General features: G+C 35.3%; 1 protein-coding gene across 1 annotated transcript in view; it reads right to left on the bottom strand.

Annotated features, from left to right (window-relative positions):
* LOC108732380 (hemicentin-1) overlaps positions 1-20,805 on the bottom strand; it is a 65,354-nt gene that overhangs the window by 36,859 nt on the left and 7,690 nt on the right. Inside the window, exon 2 of the mRNA XM_018463147.1 lies at positions 5,899-6,031. Within this exon, the coding sequence (XP_018318649.1) occupies positions 5,899-6,031 (133 nt within the window). The remainder of the gene's footprint in view (positions 1-5,898; positions 6,032-20,805) is intronic.

Genomic DNA, 20,805 nt, shown 5'->3' with positions numbered 1-20,805 from the left:
GTGGGAGCGGCGGAAAAGAAAAGGTTAGAAGCGTTCGAAATGTGGTGTTATAGGCGGATGATGAGGATATCGTGGGTAGAAAAGGTTAGAAATGAAGAGGTATTAGAAAGAATAGGAGAACAGAGGACTCTATGGAAGTCAATAAGAAATAGGCGAGATAGGTTGGTAGGACACCTTTTCAGGCTAGAAGGTCTAGTCAGACACATATTAGAAGCAGAAACGGGAGTTAGGAGGGGTAGAGATAGACTTAGATTACATTACTGTCGCAAATAGTTAAGGATATGGGTTGTTCTAGTTTGACGGAAATACGAAGATTAGCTCAGGATAGGAAAGAGTGGAGGTGCGTGTCCAACCAGTCTTATTAGGACTGACGACCTTATGATGATAATGATGAAGAAGAAATTCCTCACACTGTAAGTGAAGGAATAAAGTATGCAAATAGTCAAATCATGTCACAAATACTTGACAACTTTGATTACATACGGAACGAAAGTTCCACTCGCACTTATCTCTTTATTAATTTCAACTTTATTTATATTGTTTAGACGCCTAAAGGTTTAATAAAAAAGATACTAATAACGAACGATAGTGGACATTAAATTTGGCTTTTACGTGGTCTGAAATGTCCTATTAGTAGGTATCATAAAAACATAAAAGTTTGCTAATAAAGCCCGAATGTCCAGAACTCGCCTTAACTTTTGAAATTTATACTTATGACGCCTACCTATACCGGTTTATTAATTTTTACAGAAAGAGAGAGGCCACTCTGTTTTACGATTCATCGTCCGTCAAATTGCACATATTTTTCCAAACCTGATTATCCATAAAAATGAAATGAACCAGAGAAATCCTAGTAATAACTCCTGCGAATAATGTACATATGTTTACCTATTTACATAGGTAAAAAGGAGTTCAGTATTCCCATGAGTAAACGCATTTAATATTACTAAAAATTTCGTTTGGTTTTACTTAAAAATTGTGTATACTGTTTTATGGTTATTGTATGTAAAGTGTAAATCATAAAATTATTAACCAGTCTTAGGACTGAGGACCTTATGATGATGATGAAAACTGTTTATCAGTATTAGTTTAATTTTAAATATTAATTCTAAAATTCATTCTCAATTTCCTTTCCACTATAAGTTACCTGAAGTTAATGGGAAAAATTTTTGTTCCTGCTGTCACACCCTGAATTTTCGAATTAATATTTAATTCAGGACATCGCTGTTTAATTTTTCTGCCTGTTTGCCCGACGTCTCTATATCTTGTTCCATGTCGTGCACTTCAAATTCGTTGTACTTTTTTATTTATTCAAGCAGTTTTATTACAAAGTTTGTAACCTATTTACGTACCCTTGCTCGTTGTTGTTTGTTTTGTAGGAAATAATAACCTCATACAAATTAATAAAATCCGCCTGACAAATATAAATGGAATTTCGTTTTTTTTTTACAACTATCTTATACTATGCGCTCATCAGTTAATATTCTTTTTATATCGCTTCAAGGCTTAAAGTCCACAACATTATTTCGTATTTACTGTTGTAATGGATCAGCTGTTTTTTTGGCACGTACTCTGTTCTAATAGAAACGAGTCGCGTGAATTCTAAAAATACGTCGGAAAACGTTCTAGATGTGTAACCTGAAAACATTTTCTGGCAACTGCATCGCATACGTATAATGTTGTACCTATATATTGGTGTAAACATATCATGCAGTTTTAAGCGGGTATATAGGTACCCATTTTATATTTTACTCAGGAGTACGTACAGTGATTCACAATGGATAAATGAATGAATGTGGGCCACTGCAATATGACCGTTTATTATAGCCGGATCCGTTATAACCGTTGTAATGGAAGTACATAGTTTTCATATGATAATGAAACATCTGGGAATGTTCCTTACAATCGCCTTTTTAGGTTGGAAAAGGTTTCTATTCGGGTCCGAATTAGAGATAGCATTAAATAAAATGCTATGGATGGGAGATAAAGTAGGGATAGAGCGAATATAAAGATAAGAAACGAAAAATCACAAGACCGAGCGGCATGGCCTAGAGGTTTAGACCGTTGCTTAGTATTCGGGAGGACGCCGGTTCGATTCCGGGTCCGTCTGCCTTGGTCCAAGTTTTTCTGTGGTTTCCTTGGATCACTTAGGCAAATGCTGAGGCAGTAATATTCCACAGATAATCTTTCATTCTCTTCTGTCTTCATTTCGTCCGTCTCATCTTTCTCACCCGAATCACCACCCACCCATTCCCACGATTCCTGAAAGCAGACTGAAGAGGGGCTTCCGCCCTACCTTCCGGCGAAGTACGGAGGGAGTGCCCGCCCACCAGCATTAGTTTAAGTTTAAGATCAGAAGAAGTGGCTGATTATAGGTATCAAGGAAGTCAGATAAGTTAGGACGGAAGGAGTAGTGGGGATATAAAGCAGAGGATAGCGCAGGGTCGAGTCGTCTTCAATAAAAAGAAGTCACTTCTATGCTCGCGAGCGATTAGTTTAGAAATTCGAAAAAGATTGTAAAAATTGTGTTTGGAGCGCGGCGCTGTACCGGTGCGAAACATGGACGGTGCGCGCGTTGGAAACGAAAAAATTAGAAGCGTTCGAAATGTGGTGTTACAGGCGAATGATAAGAATACCTTGGATAAAGAAGGTTAGAAATAAAGAGATATTCGAAAGAATAGGAGAATAGAGAACTCTATGGAAGTCAATAAGTAATAGGCGAGATAGGTTAGTAGGACACCTTCTCAGGCATGAAGGTCTAGTCAGAGACATATTAGAGGCAGAAACAGGAATTAAGAAGAGTAGAGATAGACCTAGATTAGATTACTGTTTGCAAATAGTTAAGGATGTCGGTTGTTGTAGTTTTAGAGAAATGCGAAGATTGGCTCAGGATAGGAAGTGGAGGTGCGTGTCCAACCAGTCTTATTAGGACTGACGACCTTATGATGATAATGATGAAGAAGAAATTCCTCACACTGTAAGTGAAGGAATAAAGTATGCAAATAGTCAAATCATGTCACAAATACTTGACAACTTTGATTACATACGGAACGAAAGTTCCACTCGCACTTATCTCTTTATTAATTTCAACTTTATTTATATTGTTTAGACGCCTAAAGGTTTAATAAAAAAGATACTAATAACGAACGATAGTGGACATTAAATTTGGCTTTTACGTGGTCTGAAATGTCCTATTAGTAGGTATCATAAAAACATAAAAGTTTGCTAATAAAGCCCGAATGTCCAGAACTCGCCTTAACTTTTGAAATTTATACTTATGACGCCTACCTATACCGGTTTATTAATTTTTACAGAAAGAGAGAGGCCACTCTGTTTTACGATTCATCGTCCGTCAAATTGCACATATTTTTCCAAACCTGATTATCCATAAAAATGAAATGAACCAGAGAAATCCTAGTAATAACTCCTGCGAATAATGTACATATGTTTACCTATTTACATAGGTAAAAAGGAGTTCAGTATTCCCATGAGTAAACGCATTTAATATTACTAAAAATTTCGTTTGGTTTTACTTAAAAATTGTGTATACTGTTTTATGGTTATTGTATGTAAAGTGTAAATCATAAAAGTATTCAATAATTTGTAAAATCCAGTTATGATACTTCCGTCTACGAATTTCGATCGCTTAATCTGGTTTTGGTTTCGAGAGTCGCCACTATACGCTGATTGGGGCAGCACTACACGGTAGTATTATTTAATCAAGGAGGAGTTAGAGTTAGCTGTAAATAAAATGAAATTCGAAAAAGAAAAAGTGGATGAAATGAAAAGTAATAAAAAAATATTTATATGTGGCGGATGGAAAAGTAGGGCTGCAGCTAGTAAACGATAAATTAGATAATGTAGCTGATTTTCGATATCTAGGGAGTTAGATGGAAAAAGCACTAGATAATAGGTGTTGATTTGATTTGATTTTATCACCTATTGAAGCCAATATTTAAAGTAAAAACAATATTGCAGCATCTACATAAAAAAAATTAAATCTAAATGTTTTTTAATTAACTTTAACATGTATAATACGTACTACTCCATATACTTAACGAAAACTCATTTTAATAACAGACAATTGTTGCTCCCATGAGTCGTGTTGATTCTTCTTAATAAACAGCTTTTTGGCGAAACTTCTAAAACTATTGCATACGCCTTTATTGATTTAAATCTAGCCTTAGGTTACAGCCCTTAGGTCTCTTAGTCCCTCCGAGTGATTATTTTACTGATTACTGCGACCGCATGATTTATAGTGCCTTTTACAATTATTTACATATACTGCAATTTTATGAAAAGCACAAAATAAACATGACAAGTTGCACTTCATCAAACAAAGGGCTGCGGCCTGATAATTTATCTACTATTCCACATCACACTCGCGTTAACATAAAACATACTTACCCATATATCAGTAGATGCCCGTGGTACAGTGCACGTACACGCACACATACACACTCTTGAATACGTACATTCATGCATAATGCATCGTACCATCCATTAGTATTTATTGACAACGGTTGGACGATTGCAAACTAAACGTTTCTAATTAAAAATCCAACGGCGCTGGAGAAAATTTATAAATGTATGTATGTCGCAAATCGGTGAAATATTTTAAACGAATTCAGTTATTGGATGGCTGTTTAATCAACATTAATAGGCGAGTGTTGCTCGGTGGATAATTAGATTTGATAACTTACAAATCATTAAATAAATGTATACTTATTCGAATTCCCTGCTGAAATTGTCATCTATATCAGGGATGGTTAAACAGTCGATCACGGCGATCGACCACTCGATCGTGGCTACCGAGCAATCGATCGTAGCGATCGACCAATCGCTTGTGACGATTATAGGACACTCAATTGCAACAAAGTAAAGAAAAATGCATGACGAAAAATCACCCTTAATTTTGTCCTGTATTTTCTTTTAAATGAAATAATAAATACAAAAGTCGTGAAGTCACATTAACAAAAGGTTCTACATTAGTTATGAGAAATTTTCGTTGATGAAAATATATAATGAGTTAGATGCGGATGATCGAAGGAACGAGAAAGAGGAGGATTACTTTTACAATTGGATAAGGCTAGATTATTGGTATAGGTGTTAGTGGATGCCTTCATTAATTAAAGAAGCAATTGGTGACGATTGGTTTACTTTGTATTTTATAAATACTATTTGCCAACGGAATTAAATTTGAATTTTCATTACCCTCCATCTAGGGAGAGAGAGTAACGACCTCATTTGTCCCTCCCGGCGACATCTTTGTTAAGGGATGAGCTATGAATGAACCCAAAAAGCAGAAATGTGATTCAACGAACTGCACAGGTAATATCAGATAATAGGAACTACGAATTATTGTGATATTGTTCGAGTTTATATGTTTTATTTTATGTACAGGAAGACTATTGAGATACTATGATGTATGGTACGTATTCTAGTGTTCTATATACAGTAATTTATCTGATAATAGGTAGTGCATATTGCTCTAATTTCATTTCACTGGTTAATCTTTTTTATTCGTGCACCACTTGTCGGATGTTGAGCACATGATCATGGAATACTCCTGATTGTTTCCAGAAACTTCCTGTAAGTTCATTTTATTGTGCCAATTCTGCTTGCTGTACGATTTTCGGCGCGCGGCTGGTTGCAGTCTTTCAGGAACATCAAATGTGCCGCCGGTATCGATCGCTTGCGGCATTCGTTCCTAACAGTACGTTTTATAATATATAAAGCTAGTTACTACTTACGTTCACTCTACGTGTCTACAAGTATTAAAGCGAGTTCAGTGTCTTATTGCCAGTGCCTTTGGGACTGGTCCGTACACGTTAGTGAATTTTGACTGTACCTCTACGTTAACACTCTATCCGTAAAATTGAAAATAGAATTACCTACCTGTATAATGGCACTCCGGCAGAGTCTTTGAACCAGAAAACCATATTTATAGTATCTTTGGGCGTAGGTGTTGTCAGATCGCACGGAAGTTCGACGTCTTTGCCAACTACGCCCCACACGACTTTCGCAGGCACTAGAACAAAATATACTTACGTTAGTGAGTCATCGCGCTAGTACAATATATTGAAAGCTTAGAAACTGGATAATTCCAGTACGTAATGTTGCATTCTAACACCACCTTATTTATTACTTTTTCTTGTTCTGAAACCCGAACAACAGTCCAATAAATTCGAATATGGTGGTTACCAGGATTTTCAGTTTCAGTAAAATGATTGCTTTGGTAGGCCTAGGATTCTAATAAAAGTAATTCAATTTTTCTCTAAATCTTTCTTATTTTTGGAAGTTCCTTTGTCTCGTTTAGAGTTTTGATACATTTGTGATGCTTTTCAGTTAAATATGGGTCCACGTTTTAACTTCAAGGTTTGAAACATTCAATTTGGCAGAATTGACTAAAAATATGATTTCCCAGAAAGATTTTCGTATTGTAATTCTTTCTTATTATGTTCTAAGCCATTTACTTCATGAAAGTTAAATTACTTTAAGCTATTTATAGTTATAGTAATCTTCTAATACCACCTTACAAGGAAATTAGGTTACGCTTCAAGCGATAGAAACGAAATTTGAATTCATAACGACAATAATAATAACATATCTCATCAGTCTAAATATCCCAACTTATTCACTTTGTTCAAATCGATTCTCCAGGATTATTAATAAATTACGGAGATTATCCGAAATTTATTACCTACCTAGTCATTTTTTAAATTAACACAATTATGATTATAAAGTAATTAACACAATTGACATATATAAACACAAGAAAGAACTGGTGGAGTACGAGTTGGATTCTCGCACTTGGGGGTTTCTACTGTGGAAGCCCCTAAAGGTTCGCGTACATTTATCCTATCTAACGGACGGCACGGAACGAACCCACAAAATTATATTGTTGTGTAATCAAATACCTTTCGCACTCTCCTAATTTATTTAATTAATTATTCCTTATTTAACAGTACTATTGTTAACTAATCGATCGTCCATAACTATATTGCCTATCTGTGGAATACTATTACAATCCCAGCATCTAGATGATAATTTTTGTTTCCTCTACGATTACATGTACCTACAGGCCTGACGCTGGAAGCTGGCGGAAATTTTAAAATGGCGTGGATGCGCGGTGGCAAAAGTAGGCAGTTTAAGGTATAAAGGTTGCAACCCTCATTCTTCAGTATTCCTATCAAGGGCGTAGATTAAGTATTTAAAAATAGGGATCAGTGAGTAAGTAATAGACATACAAACAGAAGAAGTAATTGTTGATGTTGGTGACAGTGATAGAGATTCCCATGATGAGAGTGAATGTGAAAACTAACTATAAAACAAAAGCAAGAGGTTAATTTTTTCTTTTTGATAAGTCATGTTTTTACATTATTTTCTAGTACGCTACTGTCCTACCTGTATTAATACTATAATTTACGCCTACTGAAAGCTTATTTGTGTATCGGTTCCAAGTGACTTACCCAAATAGGTCATAAATGGGCAAGTACCTGCGCGACCGCTCGCCAGCTTCCTTCGTCAGACCTGTACTTACATATGGTGCTCTCTTCAAAGGAATGTTTTAAAGTATTAAATGCTATTTTTTTACATATAACTACAATTCATAGAGTAGCTTTTTAATAACTGGTGAAAATTGGAAGAAATCCAGTACTCAATGAAAATTAAACAAAAAAGTTCGTTTTTTGAGCGATTATTAAAAAATTGTTTCAGGAAAAATACCCCAGTCTAATTTTATGTCGTAGGTAGTTTCATTTCTACACTTGTTTATAACTGTTTAGTAGACAAGTTGGTGGCGGTTTTGTTTTTTGTTTGGAAATAAAGTGGAATCTCTGTAAACAACACCACTCAGTTTCCACAATGCTAATTACAACGAAACAGAGCTGCAATTAGTGTTATTCTAAAATAGTGAAGAGAGCGTGGAACCGTTAAGTTGCAACATAAAATTTCTGTGAAGCGAAATAATTAATTTTCAGTAAACTTGGGTAGAGCGTGCCCCTAACTGAATCCATGTAGACCGCGCTAGCACACCAAAGCGCAGTGCTTGCTGTTTAAATCTCACTTTAATTTATTAATTAAAGTACAGACATCAGATAATTATAGTTTTATGAAGCACCATCGTAGAAAATTAACGCCCTTGAGTGGGTATCAAATCTGCGGGCTGTGTAGTCTGCGAACGTTTGCACATTCTGCTTATTCTGTGCGACTTTCGCTCCGAAAATTCAAATAATGAGCATTACAGTCCTTCGGGTTAGAGCGCGGATTAAAACCTACGAGCGCGCGTTTGTCGGTTGAATTTTAAAAAATAGACCGCAAAATCCCCGGGAACGTGTTAATTTAACATGTTCAAATAGTGAGGAGATTAAAATAAGCGGGATTTCGTTCTTTATATGCTGCTATTCACTAATTACATGCATACACGTAACTATATCTAGTAATTTAATGAAGAATCCGTTCAACCGCGTAACATTGAAATAATGTCGGAAAATTGTGCATGACACCAACAAATTCAACCTTTCTATTGGTTCCTGTCGTTACTGCTGTTGTTGTTGACCTATCAGTCGAACGTCATTCGTCGTATTGATGCCTCGTATTCAGAAATATAAACCAATTTGATTATAATGGAATTTAATAACCCTTATGTATCACTGAATATTGTAAATTCCTATTTATTATTATTATAACTGGTTACCACAATATTGTTTTAAAAACAAAACAAATACTTAATAATACGAAATAATGTTGTCTAAAGTTTTCTATTTTTCGTAATTAATGCCTAATAATTATCACAGTTCTTAAATGCGCTGTACATTATATAGAAAATTTTATATAAACAAAAATTACTCATAGTAAATAATCTCACTATCTTTTTACTTTTATTGACTTAAGAAGGTTAACGTGCTTTTAGNGGATCTCTCTATGAAAGACTCGAGTCTCTCGTTCAGAGACGCTAATCAGTTTTTTTGACAGTCTCTCTCAGCGACACCAGAGAGACTCGAGTCTCGCTTTCAGAGACTCTGAGAGACTGAAAATTTTTATCTCGGGTTTCTATTATTATAAATATATATATTTTCAATTTCCCCGAACATTGGCATTATCATATTCATTACATTCCAATAGTACTATGCTATTTGGTTGGTAGGATGTACCAAAAATTACAACCTTAGGTTTATAATTGAAAATTAATGAATACGTACTATTTTACAGTAATTTTTATTAATTTATATTTAAAGTAATTTTCCACGTTTTATAAAACGTGTTTCCTCAACACGTGTTATACGTGTCTGTAAAATTTATAACACGCTTCCGAATTTCCTATTTTATACCAAACACGTGTTAAAAAAACACATTTACTGCGTGTTACATAATCACACTTTAGCGTGTTTTAAAATGTCACACCTTGAAGTGCGTTTAAAATGACTACATCGAAAAAACGCGTAAATGTGTGACAATGTAACACACTTAGCATTTGCAGTGTAATAACCTTCTTTTATGACATTGATTAAAACATAGGAAAATGTTAAAGAGGGAAGTATTAGCTAATGATTTATTAGATAAGTCCAATTAAAATTATCTTGATGTCGCCTTTAATTAAGTTAAGTACTTCTAAGCATTTAAAATTTTCCAGAAAACAGGGATATAATAATAAGCAGTATTTTCTTTAAAGGCGTGAAAGGGGTATTTGTTGTTGCCTTGAATCGTTGTCATTATTCTCTTTGATATTCAAGAATTGTCGAGAAATAAATTATTTTCAATCATTTAATGCCCTTGAACTTATCATACTGTTAAAATTTGTTTTTGAAAGCTTTGAAATAAATTCGACATTTTTTGATGAAAAAGCTGTACACCTTGCTGAAGGTTAGATACAATATATATTTTTTATATAGTGTTGACGTTTTTAATTAAATACTTGTATGAAACAGCTACGCAATATACAATTTTTCCGCATATATAGTTTTTTATTTGGAAAATTGGCAGCAGAATTTCGATCATAAATAGTATTAGGTATTTATGTTGTACCATAAGTATATTGGGAACAATTTTAAGTTTCTTTCGCTAAGATCTGTCGCTAGCGATCGACTATGCATGTCGGGGTTAAATTTGTTTTTGATAAATCAATTATAAAAAATTGCTTGCATTATACGGTAAGCTTTTTTAATTTTAACACACCTTGCTTAGTGAACGTTAATGAATCTCGAACCGTTTTACTATCGGTGTAGTATGTGAAACAGTTCGTTTCATATTTATGTTTCTGTTTCTCGTGCCTGGAAACAATAATTATTCTTGGCGATATATATACGCGAGAAGCGGTTCACGTAAAAATGAGATGGGACCCCAGCAGAGCTGAGGATGTCGTGTGCCAGATTGGCACGTTGCCCATACAGTGACTAAACATTGCGCGAATGTAGTCAAAGCGATTTCTTATCTAGAAATATGGACGGAGCTTTTGCAGGATTTCTTCTTGCACTCCGCCCTTTTATTACATTGCTGAAAATAGTCACCTACGTACTTACACAATGTACGTCTGATTCCTTCTATATCGACACAAGTGGCACAAATTTATGCAACAAACATGTTCATTCTCTTTTCTCTGTTTTGGCTTATTTTTCAATTAACAAATTAGATTTCTTTTAATCAAACCAGAATATTATGTAGAACGAGGAACAAGAGAAGTCCAAAACAATTTTTGACGTGACAACGTCTTATAATTCGATGGAGCCGGCTGCACGCACGAAAGAACATGACTCATGCGTCTTTACCTAGCTCTGAGGCGTTCCATTTAAGGCTTGAAGTTCAAGCAAGAGCGCGGAACGAGCGACAAAGAGGTACAATCGCCCTCCGCGTTCGGCAGCGTTCGACATCTGTCTCTCTCCTACTTGAGTGAGCGATGCGTCCGCTTGGACAGCTGCTACACAATAATACATTTCCATTTACCTCTTTCTCTATATCCATACAAAATATCTATCAAACAAATAAAATTAAAATTTTCTTTTGAAAAAATGGAACCATTCCATCAGTATTTTCTTTTGACGTTGTCACGTTCAACTATCGTCAGTAAACCGACTTTACAGACAACCGATGTTTTGTATAAAAAAGTGAGTTAGCAGTCAATTTTTCAGATATAAGGTCGCCATTAAAACTTCTCCCCTCGGAAACACTCCACAACCCCCATTTGTTCGGATGTCATTTCAGGCCAATTACTTCCTATAGAGTGCAGAGTTATGCTTGTATGATATTACAAAGCCCAAAAATACTGGGAGTATTTTGATCTGTTAAAATTCTAATGCTGTCTAAAAGTTGCCCATTTATCTCACTTGATGGAATAATTTTTTAGCAAGTGCTTAATTGCGATAATAAATTAATTTACAAGTAATTCATTCCAATTCATAAACACCTAATCCAACTAGATTTGCGTATTACATCTTATTAAACTGAACGAGCTTCAAAGATTAATAGGCCAATTATTTCGAGAGTGATCGATTAAATTACAATTCAATTTGTCCAGATGTAAACCCGAAGAGATTCTAAATTTTAAAATTACGTACTTGTTAACGGCATCCAGTGGGTATTATTTTTGGCTGGCAGAACCGAAAACCCATTTGTCATAGCCCAATACTGACTACGGAGCAGCTACAACGTAAGTAAGTAAGCAGAGTTCAAGAAATGAATTTATTTATTAATCGCCAGCTCATGCTTTAAAATTGCGCACGACCCCGATTGCCATCTCAATTTGATTTCGTCTTCCTGCCAAATTCTTTGGCCACTACGCAAAATCACATCCTGGCGCCAAAATTTTTGGTTATTCAACTTATTTACGACGAATACGTTACACCTAATCACTTCATTCTTTGGGAACAACGACCCTGCATTAAATTCATTTATATAATTTTTATAAACTTTCTGTGGTGGGACCAACGTCAAACATATCTGAATTATTGATATCGTCGTAAATATTAAAGAAATATAAAACGTTTTTACTCTGACAGTGACCCTAAAAGAGCATCATCATCGAAATAAAACTTCTTGTAACTGAGACTGACCTGTGTCATTACTCTTGTCTAACCTTTATTACTTTTGCATAAAATTGAAGTAAAGACGTCTTTAATTTATAAACAAATGAATGATTATCTCTAGGAAGAAGTTAACATTATATTGATTTATCCCATTTTTCAGTGAATCGCAATTTCAGTCTTCGACAGTTTCAACAGAACACCGGTCAAGTTGGTTACTATCGCAATACGACGTGGTGTACACCATCTTTAGAACAATCGAAAAAGACCAAAGATCAAATATTATTAAACTCACAATTAATATTAAATTTCTAAGATGGTGTTCTCTATGTTGTCTGTGGTTATTTTATTCCATATGTCCCGAGATAAAAATGTTCAGTCTCTCAGAATCTCTGAAAGCGAGACTTGAGTCTCCGTCTCTCATCGAGTCCCTCTGGTGTCGCTGAGAGAGACTGTCGAGAGACTGTCAAAAAAACTGTTTAGCGTCTCTGAACGAGAGGCTCGAGTCGCTCATAGAGAGATCCTCATTTCGTATCCAGTCTCTGAACGAGTGACTCGAATCTCTGAACGAGAGACTCGAATCTCTCAATAAGTGGTGTCTCGATCGACATGGTTAAAATTTTAAAAAGTTCAACATATTTCGGAGATCTCAGTCTTTCTACGAGAGACTCGAGTCTCTCAATTTTTCAGTTTTATTCATTCAGTCTCTCTGTGAGAGACTCGAATCTCTGAATTAACAATTTTATCGTTCGAGTCTCTCATACAGAGACTGCGAGAGATCCATAAAAACACCTAGACAATAACTGAGAGACTGTGAAAGACTATGAGAGACGCTCTCAGAGGCGCTGAAATACTCTGAAAGATTTTGAAAGACTCTGAGAGACTGGAGAGAGACTAAGAATTTTTCTCTAGGGATGAAACTGAAAATCTTTTACACATAACTGAACTTATTGTAGATGTAATTCCAGAAGGATTTTTTTCAGAAACAAAATGACTATGAGAGACGCTCTCAGAGGCGCTGAAATACTCTGAAAGATTTTGAAAGACTCTGAGAGACTGGAGAGAGACTAAAAATTTTTCTCTAGGGATGAAACTGAAAATCTTTTACACATAACTGAACTTATTGTAGATGTAATTCCAGAAGGATTTTTTTCAGAAACAAAATGTCTAAAAATTCCCAGTAACATCTGAGAAGTTTTAGTATTCGTTACATCCTGCTCTTCCTCTGAAACTGTTAAGAGACATGACCCGAGCAATAAATAAACTTTGTACTGGGAATCCCGTTTCACTATCTGCTGTTAAAAGATATACACTGGGATACGTCCACTAAACGTTGGTATACTAAGATTTTTATTTCTTTCCAGTTCAAATTTTGAGGGAATTCTAATTTTAAGTGTTACAGATTATACTGTTTACAGGAACAATATAAATATACACGTGCACTGTATGTAAAAGCGAAGCTGAGCTATAAACCGTGAAAATGAATATAAAAATCATATAAAAGTATGAAATCTTCTAAATTTAAATTTTCCTTTTTCTCCCTTTACACGCAATTGAAATTGGTTTTCCTCTTTGAGTTTATAAATTTTTTCATTTCCGTTTGTGCGGTATTTGTTTCAGTATCTTTTTACATTAACGGAATTACGGCGTAAGATTAAAAAGAAATGAATGAGAGAGAGAGAGAGTGAAAGAGAAAGAGGTGAAAGGGGAGGCAGGCAGGCAACTTGCTGGCGCACTTATTTATGTACCAGATCTCGTTCGAAAGCGTTAAATTCAGATCAAAAGAACTCATTTGCGGTTAGCTCTTATGTCGCGGTTGTTTATTTATTCTTTCGCCAAGTCTCCGCCCGTCCGAGCCCCCGTTTTCACCCTCTGTTTTAAAACTCGATTCCATTTGAAGTAATTTTCGTTATTTATTTTCCGCGCGCCCTCTAAATGTTTGCGCACCTTTTTTCACGCACGACAAAATCGCATTTCGCCGTGCAGCAGGTGACGGCATTCAAACGACTAAGCAGCTACTTCTAACTCGACAGAAACAACAACTTTTCAATTATAAATAAAACCCTTCCTTTGTACATTTTCAACTTAACTACCTTCATACATCCGTTCGCTTAGAAGCACCTATGTAGGTACGTGACATGTTTCGAATGAAAAGATCAAAGGAATTAGACGTACGTGCGGTATTTGTTTATTTAATGCCCTGAAGTATTTAATATTATATATAAAAGAAATTATGAGTGCTGTCAGCACAGGGCACAATAGTATTAAGTAGTTAGTATCAGCAATTTCTTATGCTGAAGTGTACGATGTGTTGCATACCTATTTACAAACAATTCCTTTAAGTTTAATTTTTCAAACAATTTTTAACACAAAGAAAGTGATTAAAGAAATTGTTCACAAAAGTGAATTTCGACCACTCAAAGCAATGATGGTAACAATTTCGAGCTCATAGTGGCTGATAGGGAGGAAGAACTAGTTAAAGTAAAATAATTTCTTATTAAGTCAGCATTATTCATCTACATTCGTACAATCAATGTTTTTCTGTCTACCTTACATTGATCTTAATACAAATCATCTAATTGATAAAATCATGAATTCGGTAGTCAAAAATTATTTCAATCAGATGTTTCAGAAATTAATAAATTCAAATTGGACTGTACTGTAATTAACGAAACAAATACATTTTAATAGTTCCTTACTAATGAAACAATATTGATGATTGTAATAAATGCTAACTGAAATTCCATTTTAGAAAATACCACAAATGACGCGGTAAACGCCATCTGTAGTTCAATGCTACATTTTAGTATTACGTATGCTCCAACAAGGTCCATTTAAATATATGGATATCTACTTGCTGAAACGAATCTTAGCGTAACTAACCTCAACGTGATAGGCACGTTACCATAATCGAATAAAATAATTCGGAGCACTCTGCGACGCGCTGATGAGATCCAAAAAGATCGAAATCGCGATCCGCGTCTGGCAGTTTCGACAGAATAGGTATAGACCACTTCGAATTATTTTATTTGAAATTCCATTACTTGTTTGCATAGTATATAAGAAAATTAATAGTAGGAGGGGTTGATACATTAAAATTATGCAGCGGGAGAAATTAAGTTTCTTGACGTCGGAATTCCAGATGTTGTCAGTATAATAAGCCATAGGGGAACGACAAAAACTCCAATGAAAATTATGTGTGTGGTTAAGTTGGAACCGTTCCTAGTAGCAAACACTTTTAATCGCATTACGCGGTCCTTCCCGTTACTCTTTCGTTTTTTTTTTGTGTTCTGGTGGCACATTTCGGGTTAGTAGACTGGAAGGAAACTGATAAATTCGCGCGCATTTCATACCGCAATTTGATTTATGGCAGTCTTTAATCCGACCCAAACTCGAGGTAAGGGTGGTGCGATCTCCTCTGCACTCTCCCTAGACTTGCCAGACAAATTACAATAGATTGCGACTTTACGTACCACTTGTACGAAATGAGATTTGTTCGTAAACGAGAAGATGTACGTAGTTTTTTTCGTTACAATACTCAATATCAGGTACTAGTACAAGTTCGAATGCAGAACTTTCATTATATTTTGTTTCCGGTATGTAATATCTCGTACACGGGAAGGAAGTCAATAACAAGGCAGAAAACAGACGCTTTGGAAAAAGGATCGATCTAAATCACATTATAATTATTATAGGTGCAAGATTGTGACGCTTGAAAATAAACGCACAGGATTTGTCTTCCTATAGTATTATTGGATAGAGAAAACGATTGAAAAAAAAAAGAGTCCGTACATAAGATTTGTAGATTTAGAAAAACCTTTTGACAATGTTAAATGGGACAAGATGCTAAATATACTTAAAAATGTAGGGATGAGTTGCAAAGATAGAATGATACTTAGTTTGTATAAAGAGCAACAGGTAGTTATAGAGCTAGGGATGCAACGTAGAGAAGTAAATATTAGGAAGGGAGTCAGACAGGGATGCACACTGTCACCGCTACTTTTTAAACTATAGTTCGAAGACGCGATCAACATCATTAAAGACAGTATAACTGTAGGGATAGATATACAGGGGCAAAATATTAGTATGCTTGAAGAAAAAGTTAGGAAAGAGCGAATATAAAGATAGGAGACGAAAAATTAGAAGAAGTGGACGATTTTAGGTATCTAGGGAGTCAGATAAGTCACGACGGAAGGAGTTGTAGAGATATGTCACTTCTATGCTCGGGAAAGGTTATTTCAGAAATTCGAAAAAGGTTGTTAAAGGTGTGTTTGGAGCGCGGCGCTGTACGCGTGCGGAACATAGACAGTGGGCGCGGTGGAAAAGAAAAGGTTAGAAGCGTTCGAAATGTGGTGTTACAGGCGAATGATGAGGATACCGTGGATAGAGAAGGTTAGAAATGAAGAGGTATTAGAAAGAATAGGAGAACAGAGGAGTCTATAGAAATCAATAACAAATAGGCGAGAGAGGTTTTAGTAGGACACCTTCTTATCTCAGGCATGAAGGTCTTGTCAGAGACATATTAGAGGCAGAAACGGGAGTTAGGAGGGGTAGTGGTAGACCTAGATTAGATTACTGTTCGCAAATAGTTAAGGACGTGGGTTGGTCTAGTTTTAGGGAAATACGAAGATTAGCTCAGAATAAGAAAGAGTGGAGATGCGTGTCCAACCAGTTTTAGGACTAACGACCTTATGATGATGAGTATGTTGGGAACCTTTTACAGAAGTGTAAATGACCTAGGTCCAAGTTAATAAATAATGTCACACATATTTTCCCATTAACCGGTCTACATTATATAAAGGGCTTTAATGCCATTAAGGAACAACGTTTTAATAAGCATGAAATTTCATAATTTACAGTAATTTGTTGACAAATGTATATTTTGTGCAGGTAGTATTCGAATATTTTAATAAAATAGAACGCCTAGCAATTTTCGAATGAGTTTTGTCCACAAAATTAAAATTGTGCACTGCACCATCAATTTATATTCGGTCTTTTTATGTGTGTGGAAATTTTGATTGAATAATTTTGTGGGCGCAAAATTTCGCGGAAATTGTTTTAATATAATTATAGCTGCGATTACTCATCGTTTTTCCAGAGATCATCGCCTTTTGTTATTCCACTGAAATGGACAAATGATTCGAAATGGAGCAAATATTAATTTAACGCGTTAGATACGTGACTAATTTAAAATTAGAATTTCTGAGTAAATTGTAAACTATTCTACTAGTTAAATCCCATCGTTTATTTACATGTAGGATGTTTACTCCTAGGTAACATAAATAGGTATGTAAATAATGCAAGTGATACGAAAACATTGAATAGGAAATCAAAGTTTAATAAATAAATATATGTAATTGAATTGTGTTTGTTTTAGCATAAGCTTCCTAATAGAGCTCATCATCGTGGTTTACATAAAATAGTGCAAAAGTTACGTATCACAAACTTTCTGTAGGTACATCTAATAAAACATGAAGTTAGAATAAGATTTACATTATACAAATTTTATTAGGTAGAACGTGAGTATACACGTAACCGTGATAAAACTTAACCAAGGCTTTCAGTGCTTGCGTATATTGCTATCATACATGCAACCAACAACACTTCTGAATGTAGACATTTAGATCCGCGCACTATTTTCCAATTGTTCAATAACAACTCGAATGCGTCAAAATTGCTGCTTTCTAGTAAATAAATATAATGTTATTAGGTGGAACATGAACACAAGGTCTTTTGTGTTTGCCTATAATGCTATCATACATGCAACCAACAACACTTCACAATGTAGACATTTAGATCCGCGCACTATTTTCCAATTGTTCAATAACAACTCGAATGCGTCAAAATTTCTGATTTCTAACTGAAGCTGGTAGCATGAAGCTTTCAATAACACGCTGGAAACATAGAATAACCTTCCTGTAACACACTTTTCCTGCACAAAACACATTAAAATAAGTAACGACTTCCTCCCTACATAATTTCTGCATGGATATATCTACAGAAAAGGCCGTAAAGATTCACTTTTAATTTAAATTATTCCAATTTTGTGATATGCCGCTATGTTGAGGGTATTCGTTTTTATCGTTGAGTTCGAGCTTAAACAAGTGTCGCTGTTTGCAGTAGGTACAAGGACCCTTAATTTTCCGGTGGAAGGATAACGTCGAACTTGAGCTGACGCAACAACCGTCACAAACGTCTTGTAGTATATAGAAGGATGCATCGAAAAGGTAAGAAAAGGACTCGGTGATTCGATAGCATTGCTTGGTTCTCAATTCAATATTGGAAACAAAATTCATTACTTATTCAAATTTAGGTATCTTTTGGAAGAATTTTGATTAACTATTTTTAGTTTTGTTCTTGAGCATTATCTCCAATAAAAACATTCATGAAACTTATGCATGTTTGATATCATGTTAGTAAATTAAAGTTTTCATACACGTAGACGAAGACTCCACCGCCGCAACTATCCATGTTCTCTTACCGCTAAGAGATAAGGTAAGAGAAGGAGGATGAAGATTTTACTTCCGCCTCATCGTAAAGTAATCGACTGCCGCGTATTATCTGCGTAAACGATCCATTACTATGGAGTTCTATCTCGGTGGAGGAAGTCGCGGAAATTAGGTAGTTTTAAAATAAAATAAAAAATCCTAGTGAATAGGGGTCAAAGCCTTGTCGATACCTAAAAGCAAAGACATTTTACAAAATCAGTGTATTTATGAATATGCCGTCAAACTTTCTAGCCACTTAGTCAACAAACCATAATGGGTCGTGATACCTACCACAATAATCTGTCAATAAAACATGACCAGGGTTCCGACAGACCGCCTGAGTCTCATCTCATTTTGCTTAATTAGCATAATACGCGGAATGTAGACGCCAGTAAAGATTAACGGGACGCCGCCAGAATTGTGCGAAAATTAAACAACTGACTGACATCTTTAAGCGGTCTACAAGTGGAACAACGTATAATCAACGGCGTTTGAGTTATCTTATATGATTTTTGACATAGTGGCTCTTCTCAAAATGTCAAGATTATACTTATCTATAAATTTTGAAAAGGATCGATACCATTTATCGAAAATTGTTAATACTCTCTACAATTCTTGGACATCCTGTATTCTTATGTCAAACAATTCAAATGCGCATTCTTTTACGCGGTAAATATTAATTTGTTGATGTTTTACCCTGCATATCTATCGAGTCGCCTTCAATAAAAAGAAGTCACTTCCATGCTCGCGAATTTAGAAATTCGAAAAAGATTGTATTGATTGAAAAGGTGTATGTTTGGAGCGCAGTGCTGCACGCGTGCGAAACATGGACGGTGGGCGCTGCGGAAAAAAAAAGGTTACAAACATTCGAAATGTGGTGTTGTAGGCGATTGAAGAGGGAATCGTGGATAGAGAAGGTTAGAAATGAAGAGATATTAGAAAGAATAGGAGAACAGAGGACTCTATGCAAATCAATAAGAAATAGGCGAGATAGGTTGGTAGGACACCGTCTCAGGTATGAAGGTCTAGTCAGAAACATATTAGAGGCAGAAACGAGAGTTTTAGGGAAATGCGAAGATTAGCTCAGGATAGGAAATAGTGGAGGTGCGTGTACAACCAGTCTTAGGACTGACAACCTTATGATCTACATAAATGCAGGCTGTGGTAAGGTGCGGCTTTTTTTTTCAATTTTGCGAATACCTGCTTTATAAATTGGCCATTAAGGTGAAGGTAGATAGTTGGACGATTATAATGCCTTCTCTCTGTGCAAATACAACGATTGATAGTCGAAGGTATGTGGGTGTATTCTATCCGGGTACAGAAAGCTGCACTCACGATACAATGAATGCTGAATAGCAAAATCGGAATTGCAACAAGCATCTGTCGATTTCTTTGACGACAAGTTAAAATTGCAAGGATGCAACAATTTACAGACGTCGAAATTTTATTTTTAGATAGAAGTTCTGATGGCACTTAAAAACTAATATATTATTTATATTTAATAAAAAGTTTGTTGTTTCAATGTCTATGCCAATTTGTAGTTGAGCTATTGAAAAACAATAGAATTAAGGTTTAAAATATCATTCGTAGGTCGCAGTTGAGGGTCAGACGATTGTTAACGAAATTTCAATAACAATTGGAAGAAATTCGTAAACAAGGGGGAATGTATTATTCTGTATTGCTAGAGGTGAGACTGTTTCCAACTGAGAAAGATCCTTGGTCGTTTTAGATTTTTCAAATACAGTGTAAACTCTTCGTCGCTCGATTTAACGACAAACTCCTTAAAACGTCGAAATTGCTTGACTTTGGTTGGTTTACATTGTTTTCTATACAATATTACACTCTATATAGCGTCACGCTCACTCTATTTAACGACAACAATGCGACATTATAAATCATTAAGCAGTACTTTCTAAGTTGCCGAAATAGATAAGAACTGCAGCTGTGTACGTTGTTGAAGAAGACGATCCTGTCCCTCTACCAAGCATTAAACAAGCACTTCATGCAGCGAAATAAAAAAAAATACTTTTTATATAATCAAATTGATCCAGCAGTAACTCAAGATATGAGTAAGATACGTAACAAAATACAATTAAAATATTGGAGCTGCAAAAAACATCAAACGAAGATAACAGGCTATACGCAATGTATGAATAATAATGTTCGTGTGCAAAATGTGTACTATATTGGTAAATGCATATTATTATAGAATAGTAAAATAATATCTTTTATTTCTCTCCATTTAACGACCACTCTTTATAACGCCGAAAAATGTTCAGTCCCTTAAGTGTCGTTATATA

The sequence above is a fragment of the Agrilus planipennis genome, unplaced genomic scaffold (assembly GCF_000699045.2).
Source record: "Agrilus planipennis isolate EAB-ADULT unplaced genomic scaffold, Apla_2.0 scaffold73, whole genome shotgun sequence".
NCBI lineage: Eukaryota > Metazoa > Arthropoda > Insecta > Coleoptera > Buprestidae > Agrilus > Agrilus planipennis.
This window is presented reverse-complemented; position numbering and strand designations above follow the sequence as displayed.